Source organism: Syngnathoides biaculeatus, chromosome 9 (genome assembly GCF_019802595.1).
Source record: "Syngnathoides biaculeatus isolate LvHL_M chromosome 9, ASM1980259v1, whole genome shotgun sequence".
NCBI lineage: Eukaryota > Metazoa > Chordata > Actinopteri > Syngnathiformes > Syngnathidae > Syngnathoides > Syngnathoides biaculeatus.
The window spans coordinates 26,914,886-26,934,631 of record NC_084648.1 but is presented as its reverse complement, the minus strand read 5'-3'; the positions used below and the strand labels follow the sequence as shown (position 1 = coordinate 26,934,631).

The 19,746-nt window shown below is 42.8% G+C and overlaps 1 protein-coding gene across 3 annotated transcripts in view; it reads left to right on the top strand.

Annotated features, from left to right (window-relative positions):
• Positions 1-19,746, top strand: part of LOC133506254 (potassium voltage-gated channel subfamily KQT member 5-like) — a 180,461-nt gene that overhangs the window by 17,645 nt on the left and 143,070 nt on the right. The window contains exon 4 of one of the 3 annotated variants that reach the window (XR_009796440.1): positions 4,762-5,095. Coding sequence is in view for 1 of the 3 variants with exons in the window: in XM_061830222.1 (XP_061686206.1) it covers positions 7,099-7,439 (341 nt within the window). In the remaining 2 variants the exon portion in view is untranslated. Of the gene's footprint in view, positions 1-359; positions 1,733-4,761; positions 5,096-7,058; positions 7,440-19,746 lie in introns of those variants that run through there. The other 2 variants (XR_009796441.1, XM_061830222.1) reach the window with 2 other exon arrangements.

Genomic DNA, 19,746 nt, shown 5'->3' with positions numbered 1-19,746 from the left:
TCTAATGCAAGATTTTCCTGTAAATTTAATTCAATATCTGCTTCTTGAGCATCGGTGGTGACATTTTGATGGGAAGGTGGCTCCTCTAGTCATGTGGTGGTGGGCATTTTGTTTCTAAGGCAGTCACATGAAATGTGACCTTTTTGTCCACAACACCAGCAAATAATTTCTTTTTGATCAAATTCACACCTCCTCCCCATTACTCCTCCTCTGTCTCTGCCTGCAATGAAGAATGCTTTGCTTTGCTGTAGAAAACGTGGTAGCAAATGTAGGATAAACAGGGGGGAAATGTAGGAATAATTGTGATCATAATTATCATACATTTGCTTCCAATAAAGAAATGCTTTGCTCTGCCCTAGATAACGTGGCAGCCTCCTAGCAGGAGATAGCAAGAACAAAAACATCTGATCATCAGAACTGTTAGAACTGCTGCCTGTTAAAGAAATGTTGACCACACATGTATTCAGCAATCTTCCACACATGCACACGCATGTGAACAAACATGTACACCTTGTTTCAAACTGTTTTGCTTGTCGTCTTCTTTTTGTAACATCCATGTAAATAAGGGGCGTCTTAAAACTAAATAAATAGAGGTGCTGAGGAGAGGATAATCAGAGAGTGCAGTGGTCAATTGTACGAGACAGTTCCTCTCCTTTCTCCTTGCGAGACTTGAACTGGTGTCTTTGCTTCATTTTTTGTCCTGTTTAATGAATGTCTGATTGGTGAACCTGACACTGTTCCTTTCACACTCAATGAGGATAAGTAGCATCATTAAAACATCTGCTTGACAAAGGGTACAACGTGAGTGAAAATAAATTACAAATGTGTACACAACAAGTCAAGAGTATTTAAAATGTAACCTCAGTGTGGGTGGGAAGAAAAATATTATTCTTCATGTTCAGACCTCTGAAAAAAAAATCAGAGGATGTTCTTTTTAGGCCGGACAGTTTATTTCAGAATCTGTGTTCCAAATTATGCGCTGCATCTGGTTTAAAAAACACAGCCCGAGGCTTGCCAGATAACACCAAACACCTGATCTAGATGGTTGCAGAGGTCAATTTACGACCTCAGGTTAGTGCAACAACATAGAGACACTGCAATAAAAAGATGAGCGGCTAGCATTAAATTGCTCAGCCAGGAGCATTTGGAGTGTTAACAGAAGTTTGAAATAATGAGAAGAGAGGATGTTACTATTTACACAAATAGTTCATCTGCATTTGCCACAGTACACACCTTTGCGCAATGCTGAAAGAATAGAAGTATGGTAACAACAGGCAAATCAGTTCCACATGCAGAACTCATCAGAAACACTAGGAGCAGTGCAATGGCCACAGACCTTAGCTGTATGCAAATGTGCTACACACACACACACACACAGAAAATAGACTTAGTCTCAAGAGGAAAGGATTTTGCGAATAGAACGGCAAAGGATGAAATCTGCAAAACCATTTCTGGAACTAAAAGAGACAGTGTCACAACAATATTTAGATAACCAAACACCTATTAATAAGGAACAACAAATCCCAATGCAAGAAGAGGGAAATTGGCACAAACAAAGGGGCAAGAAATAAATGAAAAAATATGGAGTTTATGTTAGCACAGGAAAAAAAAAACAATTACAAAAAAACATATAAATGGAAGGCCAACAGGAGGAAAATGAAGAGTAGATACATTATATAATTTATAGAAAACATTTTTCTAAAGCATGTTTGATCTGTGCTAAACATAACCCACAAGGTTCAGACCTACTTATCCCTTTCAAAAAAAAATATAGGTTTCATTGAATTAAATCGGAATGAAGGAAAGAAATACTGTTTGGCCATTACAGAAGCATTCTCAAAATGCATAGTTATTTCCAACAAAATACTTTGATGCTCCAACAGTAGCAAATGTATCATGTAAGGTCATAATACCATGCTATGGCATTCCACAAGCAATGTACAGTGACAATGGAATGCGTTTAGTAAATCCCCTCCCCCCAAAAATATGGACAAAATAGGATTTTTTTTTAACATTTATTTAAAACATCATTGTACGTATCTGCAAACAGATTAAAAAGTATATGGAGGAAACAGACTATGGACAATGTTTACATTTAGTTAAATTATACTTTAGCATTACCACTATTTCAGGGTTAACAGAGGCCCCGTAGCTCATTGGTTAGAGCACTGGTTTGGTAAACCAGGGGTTGTGGGTTCGTATCCCACTGGGGCCTCCACTCCCTGCGAAGGGTTGCGTCAGGATGGGCATCCGGTGTAAAAATTGTGCCAAACATGTATATGCGTTCATCTGAGATGACACGCTATGGTAACCCCGAAAGGGACAAGCCAAAAGAAACACACACTATTTCAGGGCTAACACCCATAAACATTGTTTAGAAGGTCTTTTGAACTTCCTAAATTTAAGACCCAATATGAAACTAATTATGATTTGAATCAGGCTCTCAGCAGGAGGCCAAATTAGTGGATCTGGGAGAATGGGTGCTTGTTAAAAGTGTGAGGAAGAAGCATTGGCGCTCTCCAAAGTGGGAAGGTCCCTTTCAAGAGTTACTGACAAATTGAGAAAAAAAATAGCAGAAAGCTCGATTTAGGTTCATTTGACACATTGCAAAAAGGTTATTTCAGTCCAGGATACATTTGGTAGTGTAGACTTATAGTGTCTAAAAATAGCCAAAAGTCAGAGAAGACATTAAAAGACACCAAACCTATTAGGGACACCTAAATGAAATGCCTACCCTAAAAGTGATTAAGTCCCAATTTAGGAAGCTGTGGCATGATAGCAATCATGATAACATTTTTCCTGCTTATGACACATTTGTGGAGCATCGGAATGTTGTCCTACGATGAAAAACCTTTGACACTCCAAATAATTTTGAGCACCACCAAAGTACCTTTGAAACCACCTTCTTATGAAGAAGCAAGTACACCTCACGTTCCATCTTTGCGAAGACAAGAATAGTCTCAAGAACACAGAGATAACTACTAGTACCTCTTCTTCTAAATCAAAATTAACCGAAGTAAAAGTGATCCAAAAACTAGAGGATGATGACTGGTTTCAAATTGCGACAGGCATTTCCGGACAAAATAATAATTGGTTTCCTATGGCAGAACAAAGGTGGCATGGTGGAGCAGTTGTAAAGCATTGGCCTCACAGTTCTGAGGACCGAGGTTTATATTCCGGCCCCGCCTGTGTGGACTTGCATGTTGACCCAGTGCCTGCGTGGCTTTCCTCCCGGCACTCCGGTTTTCTCCCGCATCCCAAGAACATGCAACATTAATTGACACTCTAAATTACCCCTAAGTGTGATTGTGAGTGCGGCTGTTGTCTGTCTCTATGTGCCGCGGAGGTTGGCTGGTTTGGGGGGCTCCTCGCCTCCTGCCTGGTGGTGGCAGGGATGGGCTCCAGCATTCCCGTGACCTTTATGAGGATGAGGAGCTAAGAAAATGAATGGATGGATGTTAGAACAAGCAGAAAATCCCTAATTTTTACAGATTATCCCAGCACTATTACCAGATGATTGTACCTTTGAATTTGGAGTGCAACAGTACCTGATATTGAATGTAAAAAATTTGGTTTTGTGCTTACACTAGCTTCTTTTGAGAATTGAAAAAAAAAACCAAAACATTGTTTTCTAATGACAAAGCGCGGAGTAATTTCACATGCATGAAATTGATAGGAACTGGAAAAAAATTGGGAAATTTATCAGCTTCAATGTGTAAATCCACGTTTGTGATTGACAGTACATTTAAGTCATTGTCGCGTCAGGAACATACGTGATGATGCAGAAGTAGGCTTTTTGACATTTTGGAAAAAGAAAGAGATTGGTTGTTGTGCGTTGATAACACTATTGTATTATCCGTTCATATGATGTCTGTTCATGAATTAACTGTGCATGCAATCTTACCTAAACACTGGCATAGACGAAAGATCAAAGGAATGGGAACAACAAAAGTGTTTTAACATACATCGATGCCACTGATGTTCCAAGTACTGTAAGTATAAATTGGCTGAATAATTGGTTGCAGGATTTGAGTCCTCAGGTTGTTGGTCTACAACTGACAAAAATGTAGATAGAATCAACTGCATTCATTACAACATGAAAAAAAACATTTTTGTTTTGTGTGGATGCTATTGTTTACTTTGTCTATGTGTTCTCACTTGTAAAACTTATTAACACTGTTTTCCACAAAGGAACAGCTGTTGGAGCTGTATCCTTTAATGATGAAGAATGTTGATGGAGTGACAGCGATGACGATTTTCCATTAAACTTGTTTGAGTTGTTTCTCGATCCAGATTATGAGTTAAAACATTTTTTCCCTCTGTGTATGTGTATTTGTTTTCAGAAAAGAGAAAAAATGATTTTAGGATGAGATGATAAGGAATGATGATTGATAATAGATGGAGAATGTGCAAATACATAATAAACAGGAGGTAAATGTTAGATTCATTGCTTTATCATGTAGGCCCCATAGCTCAGTGGTTAGAGTAATGGTTTGGTAAACCAGGGATTGTGAGTTTGTTTCTCACTGGGGCCGCCATTCCCCAAGAAGGGGTTGAATCAGGAACGGCATCTGGCATAAAAACTGTGCTAAACAAATGTGACTGTTCGTCTGAGATGACACGCTGTGGCGACCCCTAATAGGACAAGCCGAAAGACCATTGCTGATTGTTTTATCATATATTTGTTTCTATTATTCTTGCCTTCCTATTGTACTCTTTTGGTATTGTTCTCCTTCTGAGTGCCTGTGTGACTCCCCCCAGCGACACCTTGAGGAGTGATGCACCCCCTCGCTGACTTCAAAACAGATGCTCCTCAACACCATAAACATGCTGTAAATCAGATGCCCTGGTGATCTCTAGTAGGTTTATTTAGACAATGCTGCAACTTTGAAGAAATGTTTACTTAAGCATTCATCTTTGTGTTGGTATTGCCATCTGTTCCTGCATTTGTTTTGTAATATTGTGACCCTTTGTTTTGAGAAACTAATAAAAGGGGACAAAGGGTAAGGCTGACTCAGAACGGGTGTTGGAGTTGCAGCTGGTCAGCCAAACCCGTGTCTCCCCGGGTTAAATTGAAGACCTCTTTTTGTCCCTTCGTTTGCACATTCCGTCCAGCGGTTGGGTTTAAAATAAAAATTTTTGTTTCCTCGTGTCCTGGGTGATTTTTAAATTGTAGAATATGTGCCTTGGTGCCATAAAGGTTGGAAATCACTGCAATAAACCATTTGAAGTGTCCAAAGAAATGACACATCAAAAATGTCTACTGTGCTTCTCAGAAAGTGTTCCATTCAAGCCAACACACAGCAAAACTATTAGTGAGTGAGTTATTATTACTATTGTGTCTACAAAACATACGCACTCCAATGGTTAAGTGAAGAAAGATGAAAAATTCAGCTGTGCGTCCTGAAAGTAAGAAATTTCAAAGAAATCAACCGGATATGAGAAATCTCATATTGGAAAGGTTTTGAAATGACAGCAACAAAAAACAAAGTATGTTTAAAAAAATAAAATAAACACAGCTCCATAGATTGCTGATGATCACATTGAGTGATGGAGATGTTCACTTTCCTTACAATAGCAGCATACAGTCATTCATATTATGAGTGGCAACGCTGCTTTTTAGAACCTTGAATGAGGACAGCTTGGAACTAAACACAGCCAATATTTGAATGGCCATTTTGAAAAAAAAAAAAGGCTGTCAATGTTGACATTAAAGTAAAAGAAAGAAAGAAAAAAGAAAAAGAAAGAACGAGAAAAAGGATGTCACTAAAAAGAAGTGTCAATCGTCAGTTTGACAGCATCCTAGTTGTAGTAGTAGTCAAACCGTCAAACTGAGTTTTGAAACCACAGCATTGATGTTCTGATGTATTTGCTAGATGGCGCACTTTTGTTAGATGCAGGACACATGCGAGGTTGCCACACGTGGTACAGAACACGCTGTCAAGCGTGCATGTGGAGGATAGCAGGAACACTGAAATTTGGATTTGGCTTCAATCTTTCAATTATTATCAGTGGAACTGCATTGATGAAAGCAGCGCTCCTGAGAGTTGACTTGCAGGGAGTGGGGGATGGGGTGGGGTCTTGAAAATCAAAATGAAGCAACACCTCACTTCACACAACAGCGAAAGCACCACTTTCAAAGACTGTTCGTTTGTCTTTTATATCTGGGATCAGTTTGATTCCATCATCTCGAGATGATGTATGTCTATGATCAATGGCTTGACAAACTTAATGAGGACAACTATTAAAGTATTGCAATAATGAATATGTTAATGTTTTTTAGTCTGTCCTGTTCGGTGCTCATTTTTTTTTTTTTTTTTTGTGCGTTTGTTCTTTTGGCTGAATTTGCCCTCAGGTCGTTTTACCTTTCTAATTCATTGAAGAATTAGTATAGGCGTATATTTAGGTATAACCAATACAGAAATAGGACTAATTAGTAGTAGTAACTGGCACATCAATTCAGGAAATAAAAGACAACTAGTACGTACACACGTTATTTATTGTTAGTTTATCAATAAAAGAGCAAAGCATGAATTTTGAGCCATTTTGACTGAAACACAATCTAAACGTTATTCAAAGCTAAATGTAGTCCACATCATTATCCGTGATGGTTTCTGCAGATGTTCAGCGTCTTTTTCAGCGGTTCTTTTTCCAGGCGAGCAAGTGGAAAACTCATCAGCAACTCTGACACCTGATATGCTTTCATTGTTTGGAAAAAAAATGGGGGGGGGGGGGGACGTTGTGCAATCTGGAGCTTTCGAAGGGAAAATTACATGACACGAGAAGCACGTTGGAACCCGCTGTCGGGAAGCAGAGGTTACTTGATCATGTCGAAAAGCATTCTAATATAACCTTTTTTTCGCTACGCGTTCTGGTGCGGACGCGCAGCTTCCAGTCAAAAGTCCACCCCAAGTGTATTATTTGGAGTTAATGCATAGACGCCGTATGTGCGTGGGAGAGCGCTTCGTCTTCTATTGGCTGGGCGCTTACGGGAGGAAAGAGAGGAGGGGGCTCCAAGTGTAACGGCTTCTCAATCAGTCGACTGTTTTCCCACCCAGCGTTCTCGGTTGCGTCCTCGGAGCCAGCTTGGGTGATGCCATGCCACGGAAACACAGCGGAGATGAAGGCGCCGCCGGGCTCTGGATGAGAACCTCGCCGGGCCGCTGCGCCGAAGGCTACGGCATGCAAGATGTGGAATCCGGACGGAAGATGACGAACAGCGCCAGAGACGGCTTGCTGTCGGTCTCCAACCCGGTCGGTACCGGCGGCTCGGACAGCCTGCGAGAGAAGCGAGGAGGGCGGCTCAGCTTGCTCGGCAAGCCGCTCCTATACACCGCGCAGAGCGGCCGCAGGAATGTGCGCTACCGCCGGCTCCAGAACTACCTGTACAATGTGCTGGAGAGACCCAGAACCTGGGCCTTCATCTACCACGCCTTTGTGTAAGTTTCACTTCTTCTTTTGAGCGCACCTGTTGATGCTGCTTGTACTGCATGCGCGGACACCATCCCGCTTTCGTCATGACCCAGAAAGGCCGCTTTCTCATTGTTTTGTCTTGTTTTTTGTTTGTTCGTTGTTGTTTTTTTTTTTTTTTTTTTAATAACATTTAAACGTTCTACACGGGGTTCCTAAATAAATCTTTCCTGAAAATGACATAATGCAGCTGCTGTGCTGAAGGGCACAGAATGTGTAATTGTGCAATAGTTGACGTGGCTTTTGAAGTGAACGAGTGAAAGTGTCTGTTAGAGCATGGGGACTGTCAAGGAAGGAAGTTGACACACGTGCCTGGGCTGCAGCAGCACTACGCGCGTGTGTTGATGTGCGTGAGTCTATGCGTGCTTGAGAGACCGCACAAGGTCTGGCTCAGTAATACTTGTGTCACTGCTGTTGACGTTGCCTGTGCTTACAATGAAGCGATTTATAATATCCAATTCGATGGAAATGACTTGACTATTTAAAAGGATATCCAGGTGTAGTGGAAGAAACTCATAAACTGTAGGCGTACTGCACTGTACGATTAGTTTGGAGGTATGGGACATTTAAAAATGTGGTTATATCAAAAGAGAGGTTATCATCGGATAGAAGAGTGTTACATGAATTATACAAGCCCAAGTTTGTAAAAATTCAATGCCTAAAGTAAGGAACATTTTCCTCTTTGTCAGAACTTCAAAAAAAAAAAAATGGTGGTAAAGGAATTTTGTGACATTGTAATCTAAAAGTCCTTGCGCATATCAGTAACTTTTGGCAGCCCTTCGCGAAATTCAGGTTCCCGAAATCTGGCATAAACACAACAGGAAAGAAAATGGCAGGCTTTTTTCTTGATTTACCTACTGACCGTACTCACCTTGAAACTGTAGTGTTTACCATTCCAAGGTACCATGTTGAAAAAGCAACTATTTCAATGACCTTCACAAAGTAATGTAAATAAATACGATTGATTACATTTTGGCAACATGGTGGAGCTGCTGTAGAGCATTGGCCTCACAGTTCTGAAGACCAGGGTTAAAATCCTGGCAACTCCTGTGTTCTCCTCGTGTCTGCATGGGATTTTGCTGGGCCTTCCGGTTTCCTCCCACATACCCAAAACATGCATTAATTGGAGATTCTAAATTGCCCTAGGTGTGATTGGGAGTGTGAATGTTGTCTGTCTCCACATACCCTGCGATTGGCTGGCAACCAGTTCAGGGTGTGCCCTGTCTACTGCCCGTTGACAGCTGGGATAGGCTCCAGCTGGATGGATGATTATATTTGGATTACTTTTCTTTATTTTTAATGAATCGATCAACAGGACCCTTGGTTATTGCCTCGTGCCCCATGACACCTGGCAATGGCTCCAGCACTCTCGTGACCCTTGCGGGGATACTTGACTCAAAAAATGGTGGGTAAATGAATAGCTAAATGCTGCAGTCTAAATGTCATGTGAGTACTGACGGACAGTGTGAGAGCTATTGTCAGTGCTGGTGTCCAGCCCACAACATCAAGATCTTCCTCCCATGTCCCCCTCACCTGAAACCACTGTCAAATAAAGGCAACCATACCCTCCCGTAGTTTCCTGGCTGAAAATGCCCCCATTGCATACGCATTGCCTCCCTCAGAACCTCTATGCAGCTTTTACGTAGCTTGCCGCGCACATGTCAAAAAAAGTTGCTGCGCGGGGAGAGCTGTGGAGCTCATCTCTCGTGATTGGCTCGTTTAGTCACATGCTGTGACGGCATACTCACCTTCCCACTCGGCTCCACATTCCTACGTCGCCGCCTTCTCGATTGATTTTGCAGCACAACGAAATGTATCGGCGGCACGGTGGCTCAGTTTGGTAAAAGCGTTGGCCTCACAGTTCTGAGGTCCCGGGTTCAATCCCGGAACCGCCTGTGTGGAGTTTGTATGTTTTCCCCGTGCCTGTGTGGGTTTCCCCCGAGCACTCCGTTTCCTCCCACATTCCAAAAACATGGAACATTAATTGGACACTCTAAATTGGCCTTAGGTGTGATTGTGAGTGCGGCTGTTTGTCTCTATGTGCCCTGCGATTGGCTGGCAAGCAGCTCAGGGTGTACCCCCCTCCTGCTCGTTGACAGTTGGGATAAGCTCCAGCACTCCCTGTGATCCTCGTGAGGATAAGCGGTGAAGAAAATGGATGGATGGAATGTATCATCTGGTCATTTAGGTCCATCAGTTCAAGCGGACATGTTTCCACCGTCGCCATTGTTGTTGATTTGTTCCTTGTTATGGAAAGTAAAAATGGCCAGAAATGACCAAAATATGCTGAGGAATGCCAACCCTCTTGCGTCCTATTCAATAACAGCTCGCGTGATACCTCCGACTTAGAGAAGAACTGCAGTACATTTTCAAAACTGAGGATATGGGTTGCGCTCGAGGCAAACTAGGCACAGGAGACCTGCAGTGATGTTAGCGCAGTCGCTGCATGCACAAGTATGAAGAAGTCTTTAGATGCCAAGGGCCCCTCCTCCACCCAGGGATAACATTATCTTTGAATCTGACTGATATCTGCAGGGTCTTTTCCAGAGCAACTCAGCCCACGCATTTTTGATCACTGTAATTACAAGGGACAGATAGTTGGTCAAAGAAATATGGCACAAAAAAAGTAGAACTACAAAGTGAAGATAAAATGTGACTCTATAAAACTTTTAATAAATCAATGTTGATAATCCTCACAATCTATGACCTGGACATTTTGTTTTTAAATGAAAGGTGGTTAAAAGAAAGTAGTTGCAATACCATTCTAAATGAGGAAACACTAGCAAATTTTTATTTTATGAACAAATGCCAAATAGGGGAAAAAGGTAATGGTATTAGTGTTTCTTAGCACATTCCATTCATCTATCCATCCATCCATCCATCCATCCATCCATCCATTGCTTATCGTCACAAGGGAATTGCAGTTGTGCACCGCTGATGCAGTCTCTTCACAGATATTCTGTGTTCCGTGCAAAAAAATCATAATAATCCAATCCAACTTGAAAATATAACATACAGCTGTTCAGTTTGTTCATTTTGCAATGTGATTCAATGAGTGATTGATGACTGGTTGTTACATCCAATTCACATACGAACTATAAAAAAGAAGAAGCCACTGGTTTCTTTTAGGCAGCACACGGAACTTTCCCTAACAACAATCGCTGCTTCGCCCACTGATAAAAAGACTGGATAGCGCATACACATCGAGTGGTGTGTCGATTGGTTGAAGCCAGTTGGCCGTCATGTTGGTACTACCAAAACATGTGGAGGACATGGTTTACAGGTTGGATTATGGCGGGGGTTTTCTAAAAGTTTGGCTTGTAGAATTAAAACTGGTCATGTGAATTCAATTCTGGTAACATGAAGGATCGTTAATTCGACTTGGTAAGCCAAAAAAAAAAAAAAGCTCAGTGCAAAGGAAAGACATATAAAACCGTGACTAACAAGAAACCTTGCATATTACCGAGGGCCCAATTTCTGTGACATGTTAACTTTTCCCAAAATACACTGTGAAGCACTATCATCATAACAAATAAAAAACCAAGCATTTTCTTGTCATGAATTTCAAGTCAATCAGTTAGATATATTTTTGGAAATAAGGACTTGCAATGGGACAGTACATGCTTAACACATTGTTCATTTGTTGTCTCTGCAGCGTCCTATTTCAGACAGAACATTTAAAGTTGTTTCCTCAAATTTGAAACTCAAATTCAATTTGAAGAGTTCTGTATTATGAAATTCATCAAAAAAATTCACAGAAAATGTGTTTTTCTCCTTATCCACTGGTGAAGTTTGGGAAGATATTTACATCGCTTTTTCGCCAAAAAATGTCAGCCTTTAAAAGTGAAGCAGAGAGTGAACAGTGAACAACAACAACCATGAACAAAACTGTTCAAGTGAATTAAGCTAATCAGAAAATCAAAAACCCGTTACAAACAAACTTTAACAGTGTCAAAGTAAATCTTTCTAACTTACCTGTGGAATATTTTCTCGGAGCTACGAAACTGGCGATTAACGCACAGGTTGGCATGGTTGTTTTGGGAGTATCAAGATGGCGGATGGCGACTTCAGTTTTGGTGGCCAATGAGCCACGCAGTCTTTTTTTTTTTTTAGATCAATGGCTCCAGCACACACTCTTTTTCCTAGTTTACCTTACACCCCCCCCACTCTTAAAGACGTACATTCATAATTAAAAATGTTACAGTACTTACGCAGCCCATCAATGTGTTTTATAATGCACTATACGGATAAGTTTGGTTTGTTTGGCTTTACTTAAGTATAGTGTGCAAATATTTTCCCACCTCTGAAGAAATGTTGCACGGCTGGGTTCAACAGTACTGGAAAATACTGTATTTGTATATTTTGTACACATTTTAAAATAGATATTGTTGTGAAAACTACATATACCGTAATTTCTCGAGTATTATGCGTCCTGAAGTATAATGCGCACCCTCAAAGTTGACCCCCCAAAAATCAGGAAATCCCTTCTACCAATGTACAATGCGCTTCACCAACTGACCCCTCCGTACAAGGCACTTAACCACGCCTCCTGAAGTGACGTCACGCCACGTGCGCTGACGTCAGACAAACAATTAGGAAAAATATCGGCGCAGCAAGAAAGGAATAGAGCGAAACTGTCCGATTTACCGTCTGATTTCTCACTCGCATTCTTAGCTGACAGTGAAATATCGTTGAAAAGCATACTGCAGGGCTTCAAGTATTTCAGCGAGCGGTATTTCAATGGTATTTACATGCATATCGACAGAGAAACCATTGATATTAGCGCAAGATCTTTCCAGAGTCAGAGGAAGACCGAGAAGCCACATAATATAATATATTATAACCCAAAGATGAATTCGTCATTGACAGTTTCCTATTTTCGTGTTACATATCACACTTGTGTGCAGAATCTGTATATGTATCTGTATAGCCATTTGTGAACCACCGTATGAAGGAAAAGAAGGCGAGGCTTGATTTACGAGTTGTTTCTCTCTTTTTCTTTGTGTAACGTCACGCGCTCCCCTCAATAATTATTCTTGAATTAGTGCCGAACCTACGCAAGTCCTGACCGAGTATGACAATCACTACTTTAGTGTCCTCAAACATCCTTCCTTCAGTCTTGGTGTCTCGGTGGACGTCGAAGGCTTTTAGGACTGGTAGTCCGGTTTAGCTTAGCTAATTAGCCGCGAACAATGGGACACGTTTGTGCAGTCGGATCATCGCAAAATATCGTTCAACACAGATAAAGTGTGACAATCATTCACACGTAGCTATATTATGCAAGCGAAGAACTGCTAATTCATTTATATGAGACATGTATTGAAAATCAAATATAGGGCATACCTTCGTGCTAACACAGTCCGGTTTACCCTAGCCGCGTAGCCGCGTAGCCACGAACAAAGGGACACGTTTGTGCAGTCAGATCATCGCAAAATATCTCTCAACACAGATCAAGTGTGTCAATTATTCACACGTAGCTATATTATGGAAGCGAAGATCTGCTAATTCATTCATATGAGACATGTATTGAAAATCAAATATAGGATTTACCTTCGTGCACACATATCTGTTCCGGTTGGCTTCAGTTGATCATGCGGTCTTCCTCAAAGTTTTATCCATCAAAGACATTTTTCGTACTCGGCCTTCTGTTCCGGTTGATTTTAGATGGATTCAGTTGATGATGCGGTCTGCCACAAAGTTTGATCCATCAAAGACATTTTTCGTACTGGGTCTTTGGTTTTGGAAAGGGTACGAATTGAACTCCACCAACTAGCCTTTCAGGATACCTGTCGTCACTATTATAAAGTCCGAGACTACACCTCTTAACCATATCTATTGTTAAAGAACCCAAATACGCGATAAAACGCCAACAGAAGCTATACTGGACCATCCAGCATTGTCTGAGATTTGAGTCTGAGATTATGCAGATCTCTGGCCTCTGATTGGTCAGTGACGCGGATTGCGGAATTTCCACGGAGGGGTCAATTTGCTGCTACCCATATGCTCAGAATATTAGAAATGATCTGTGTTTATATTTTGTTAGGTTTGTACTTGATTTGTTTTTCCAAAAAACTGTCCGTACAACAATCATAAATAATAATCATTGTGCATGTGCTGATGTGGCCATAATATAATCTCAGGACAGGCCATAGGACACGCTTGTCCTGGTCCCTGTAATTCTCAGAACAGAATCCCTCAACCAACTAAAATAAACGTTCAAGGATGGCACAACCTTTTATTAATACTGTTGATAACACATATTACAGTCTTAAAAATCTAAACTATTTACCAATGTTTAACTTAAACATTTTTTGCATTAAATATTTGTGCATAATACGTTTGTGCATGGTGCAGTTTATCCTCTATTAATTACACATCCTTGGCCAAGACTTCAAAAGAAGCATCTGACTCATCTCCAATCTTAAAAAGATCCAAAGTAGCTACCTTTGGAGCATCCCTGTGGAACTCATCATTGATGACTTGGTACAGTTCTGGTGCTTTTTGCATTGCATCATTAACATTCCATCTTGCTCCCATCGCATGTCATCCTCTGTGCCATCCATGGCGTTCGTGAGGAAACATTTTTTTAATCCCAAGAGTTTGGATTGCACAAAGCAGCTTCTCCCCCTCCATTCAGTAGCAGCCTTTAGTCAGGTGGCTATCAAAATAACGTGAGCTCAAACTATGTAGAAACAATTGGACCTCTTCGCGAGACTTGAGCAGCATGGCCTGATCATCAACCCGGCGAAGTGTGTTTTCGGGGTGCCTTCCATCTAGTTCCTCGGGCACCTCATCGACAATAACGGCGCAACCTCCCTTCCAGCAAAGGTGGAGGCCGTCTCGGCTTTTCCACGACCTCGCTCAGCTCAAGGGCTCCGGGAGTTTCTGGGGATGGTGACTTCAAATCACCGGTTCATCCGCCGGGCGGCCCACACCATGTGCCCACTGTATGAGGCTCTTAAAGGCAAGGCCCCCAACCAGGACATTGAATGGACGGCCGAGAGGGTGGAAGCCTTCGCTATGCTCGCCCACCTGTCCCATGGGGCCCCCATCGGGCTCACTACTAATGCTTGGGACTACGCCGTTGGGGCCGTATTCGAAAAGTGGATCAGCGCCTGGCAACCGCTTGCCTTTTTCAGCCGTCAGCTGGTCCCCAGGGAACGCAAATACAGCACATTCAATAGGGAGCTCCTCGGCTTTTGGCTGGCGATCTGCGACTTCTGCTCCCTATTAGAAGGCCGTAAGTTCATGGTATATGTGGACCATAAACCCCTCACCTTCGCCATGTCCAAGGTGGCCGAGCTGTGGTCCGCCCGCCAGCAACGCCAACTGTCGTTCATCTCAGAGAACACTACGGACATCCAACACATCGCCGGAAAATCCAATGTGGTCGCGGACTGCCTCTCCAGGGCGGTCGTCGGCACTGGGCATCTGGGCCTCGACTACTCCCTCATGAGCGCAGACCAGGCCTTGGACCACGGGGTGAAGGCCCTCAAGACTTCTGACACTGGTTTGCGCCTGGAGGAGGTCGTTGTTGGTGTCTCGGGTGTCAAGTTGTTGTGCGACCTCTCGGCTGGCCAGTATCGCCCTGGAGGTGGGCTGTTTTTGAGGCGGTCCACAACGTCTCCCACCCCAGCAGGAAACCGTCCGTGAGGCTGGTGGCCCAGAAGTTCGTGTGGCACGGGCTTACGAATGATGTGCAGGCCTGGGTCGACTCGTGCGTGGCCTGTAAGCGTGCTAAGGTGCACCGCCACACAAAAGCCCCCTTCGAGCCCTTCGCTGTCCCTGAGAGGACTTGGTGGGTCCGCTTCCTCCCTCGCACGGTTTCACCTACTTTCTCATCATGGTGGACAGGATGACCCGCTGGCCCGAAGCCGTTCCCCTCTCCTCGACGACGTCGTCGGACGTGGCCCTGGGGTTCATCGGCATGTGGGTTGCACGCTTCAGGACCCCATCCGACCTTTCCTCCGATCATGGCCCTCAGTTTACCTCCGAACTCTGGAATACAGTCGCTGAGAGTTTGGGGGTCAATCTCCACAGCACTACCGCCCATCACCCCGATGCGAATGATCTCTGCAAGCGGTTCCACCGGTCCATGAAAGCAGCCCCGCGCACCGGCTTGACAGACGGGAACTAGTTGGATAAGCTCCCGTGGGTCATGCTCGGCCTCAGGTGCGCCCACGATGAGGACCTAATGTCCTCGTCCGCCGAGCTCGTCTACGGCCAGCCGCTGCAGGTCCCCACTGAATTCATCCCGGACGCCACGGCACCTTGATCTGCAGCCAGGCAACGGTCTTCCCTGTTGGAGGCCGCCGAAGGGTTTGCGCCGGTTCCCACGTCCCAACATGGCACCCCGCCTGTCTGGCTGCCCCTTTGCCTGCGCTCCGCAGATTTTGTCTTCATTCGATATGACGCCCACCATGGACCCCTGCGTCCCCCATACGACGGCCCGTTCAGGGTCCTGGAGCGCGGGGATAAGAGCCTGCTCGAGGACATTGGCGGTAGACCCTAGACTGTTTCCGCGGACAGGGTCAAGCCCACTCACCTGGACATTGCCCAGCCTTTGGGGCATGGGGATTTTGACTATGGGTGATTTCTGGGGGGGGGTTTGTGGTGTTTACATAATTCACCTGTGGGGACCTCATGTTGGATTGTGGGGTTCCGCACGGACTGTTTTTGTTGTTACACTTCCGGAGTTATTTTATTGATGACTGCCATTAAAACAAGGTTTTTTTCCGTGTTCGACACTCCGCCTCCGACTCCTTTTCTTCGGCGCTACAATATTATTGTTTTGAAGCATATTAGATATCCGGATCACTTCTAACTGACAACAGACTCCCCGACAAATGAATGAGGAGGACGAGGAACCCGATCAAATATTCAAAATGACTTGTGTATGTAGTGTACTCTGGAGGACCCATGCTGCGAGAAGTAACAACTTCAGGGGTGCCTAGACACCGGTAGCTGGTGGTGGTGGGGGGGCTCCTTTCTCCTTCCCGGCAGCAGTGTGACAGCACGGGCCAGTCAGCCTCCCGGCCCGACCCATCTCTGCGTCGGGTGAAACGGCGGGTGACTGCGGCGACCGGCGATATGACGCGGATCTTTTGTTACATTCTGAGAGAAGGATTACACCGTCGGACGCGGATGGAGCTTTTCATTCATCCTGCTGCTATCGGAAAAATATATGGAAACGACTGATATAACACGGATCTTTTGTTACGTTTTGACAGAAGGCTTACGTCGTCACACACGGACGGAGCGTTTTATTATTGCTGCTTTCAGAGAAGTTGTTCGAGTTTGGTGACTATACGTCTAGTTAGCTAGTTAGCTCGTGGTACAAACTACTAAACTGTCTTTGTACTTATATTTTATTGTTTTGTGTTGTATTGTATTGTGTGTGTGATTAAATTGCCTTTGTTATATGTTGCCGGGTTGAACAAGGGGATTTATTCTAAATTCTCCCATAACATATGCTATAAACTGTGAGGCAAATTAGTCCCCCACAACTATTATTTTTTTAATAGCTCTTTACGCACCTACTGCTCATTTAGAACCCACAAAGCTCTCATCCTTTGCACATGTGCGATCCATTTTTCACGATGAACCGGAAGTTTTGGAAAAGTGTGAAGAGGGAATCCATCCTCCCGAGTGTTCGAGCAAAATCCAGCAATCAGACGAACCAGCATTTTGTCTGACATGATGAAAAATCAAGTAATTTTTTGCCGGTACAATAAGGACAAACCAATAATAAATAACAATAATAAATAAACACTCGACCCCTCTACTGCAAAAAACGTAACTTCCTAGTTCTTCTCCAACACAAATGCCTCGAGAGGATTTTCATGCAAAAATCCATATACGACAACATCATGATGTGTGGTGAAAAAACAGGTGGGAGCATTCCGGCTGCCTTTTTAAAAAAATTGAAAACATACTAAAAATCATGCTTTACATGTCAGTAGCACTTTTAACAAACACTTAAATCACGCGTACAATACACAGCTAATTTTAAAAAGATCTTGCTATGGTTATGGGCTTTAGTTTTGTGACTGATCCTCATCCTGTGTGGTAATGTGTGGAAATAGTAATTTCGTAAACAACCGCAGGCTGACGGATCCAAAAGTTGGTGGGCTGCCAAAACAGAGCCCTAAGTTTCCCAAAAGCGCTTGTGGTTGTGTATACAGACAATTTCATTCGCTGCCAGTCAAAGTGGCCTCTCTCATTCCCTTCAAATTCACTGCAGTGACAGTCTCAACAGAGACATCACCGTGTGGAAGAGGATGTGCAATTGTAGTAATCTACCTGTGCATTGATCATTGTCACTCTTCGTGGCTGGTGTGGTAGGATAAAATGTGAGCAGATAAATGTGAAATAGCTAAATACAGAATGAGCTGGTGACAACGTCTGCATATCTGAATCTGTCTGCCTATGCCCCAAGAAAGTGTATCAAAATGTGTGAGATCAGCTGCGCCGGCAGTTAGATATGGTCTTGGAAGGTATAAGTTTGCGCCAGAGGTCACTGTTTGGCTTACACTGGTCTGCCAAAGTGTGAAATACATGTGGGGAGGCTTACGTTTGCACAAAAAACAGAAAGCACCAGCATTTGCACCACACTATGATGCACTGGCTGTGAAGATTGATCCCTAACTGTAGCCCCAAGTTCTCATACGCAGAAGGGTAAAGTTGCTAGTGTCATCGAGGATCTCAAATGATAACATACATTTTATGGAGAGAATTTTATCCTTCTGCCTTCCTCTCCACCCCTTAAAATAGACTGCTTACTCCTTTGACTCTGATCATGTACAGTAAACATGATGCTCCCAGTTGAATATGGTTTTCTATGTGATCTTCTCCACCGTAATTGTTGTTTGGATGCAACTTCCAAATTAGCTCACATTGTAAAGTCACCTCCTCTTATTAGCGCCATATTTTGGATGTATAGTTATAGTGTTTGGCTTGTCATGAAAAGTCCTCTTACTGCTAAGTTTTCAACCTTCGCCTCCCTTATGTGAGTGAAATATTTCCCATTTCCCATAGCTGCAGGAACACAAGAGTTTAGAAGGGTCCTTTAAGTAGCATGTGGGCATTTTAGCATTTTCTAAATTAATTGTGAAGCTATGATACGATGTGTAATGGGAAGGGGGCCCCTTACCTCCGACAAAACATGCAATTATGTGAGGTCTTGTGATGAATGTGGAAGCTTTTATGAAATGTTAACAAAGAGATTTAAAAAGACAGCCATTGTAGATTCAAACCACCTGATCCTTTCTCATCACAGAAAATTGACTTTTTAATTGCTTGTATACAAGTAGGTGGGTTTCTTGAACACCTACTCACTTAACAAGTAGGAACCTATCGATGACTTGGCAGCAGAGTTATACCAGTTATGGGCCTGGTCGATTGTTGACCTTTTCGTAAAATCTGATGGGTGAAAAGAGGTCAATTTTACACTGCGTAAACTTCCGTATCTGTACTTACGCATATTTATTTATTCATCCATTTAAATTTTCTGGTAACTTTATGAGATGCTGCTGAACCTGGCAACTCTCAGCATTTTTCGTTTTTGTCTGTACTTAAAGGGAAAATCCACTGGTTTGCATCAACAATGTATCCAATAGGTCATGTAATATGTACTCCATTTTGACAATGTGATGTCAAATCCTCTCACATTTAATAGTTTTTTAATAAGATTTTTATTGACATTCACGAATTTTCAGGGGGGCTGCCATTTTTGCGAGTCATGTGACCTACCTGTGTGGATGTAATGTGTACCGTGCCACAACAAATGCTTGATTACATGGGACACCACTTATGCCCAGCGCTGATTTCTTGGATTTATTTATAATGAAGAAATAGCAGTACCAGTTGATCGGGAAGAAGGAAGAATACTTCCATACACAGCCGTGAGCGGCACAGCGCCCCTGCAAATTCGGAATTGTCGATAAAAATCTTCTCAAAACACTATTAAATGAGAGAGGACTTAACATCACATTGTCAAAATAGAGTACATATTACATGACCTATTGGATACATTGTTAATGGAAACCAGTGGATTTCCCCTTTAAAGAGCAGAAGTTAAACATTTCAACTAGTGTATATATATATATATATATATAATATATATATATATATATAATATATATATATATATATATATATACTGTACTGTATTTTTCCAACCATGAGCCGCATCGTATTAAAAGCTGAAGTCTCAGTTGTTGGTGCAGTTCCTGTTCATCCATCCATCCATCCATCCATTTTCTTCACCGCTTAGCC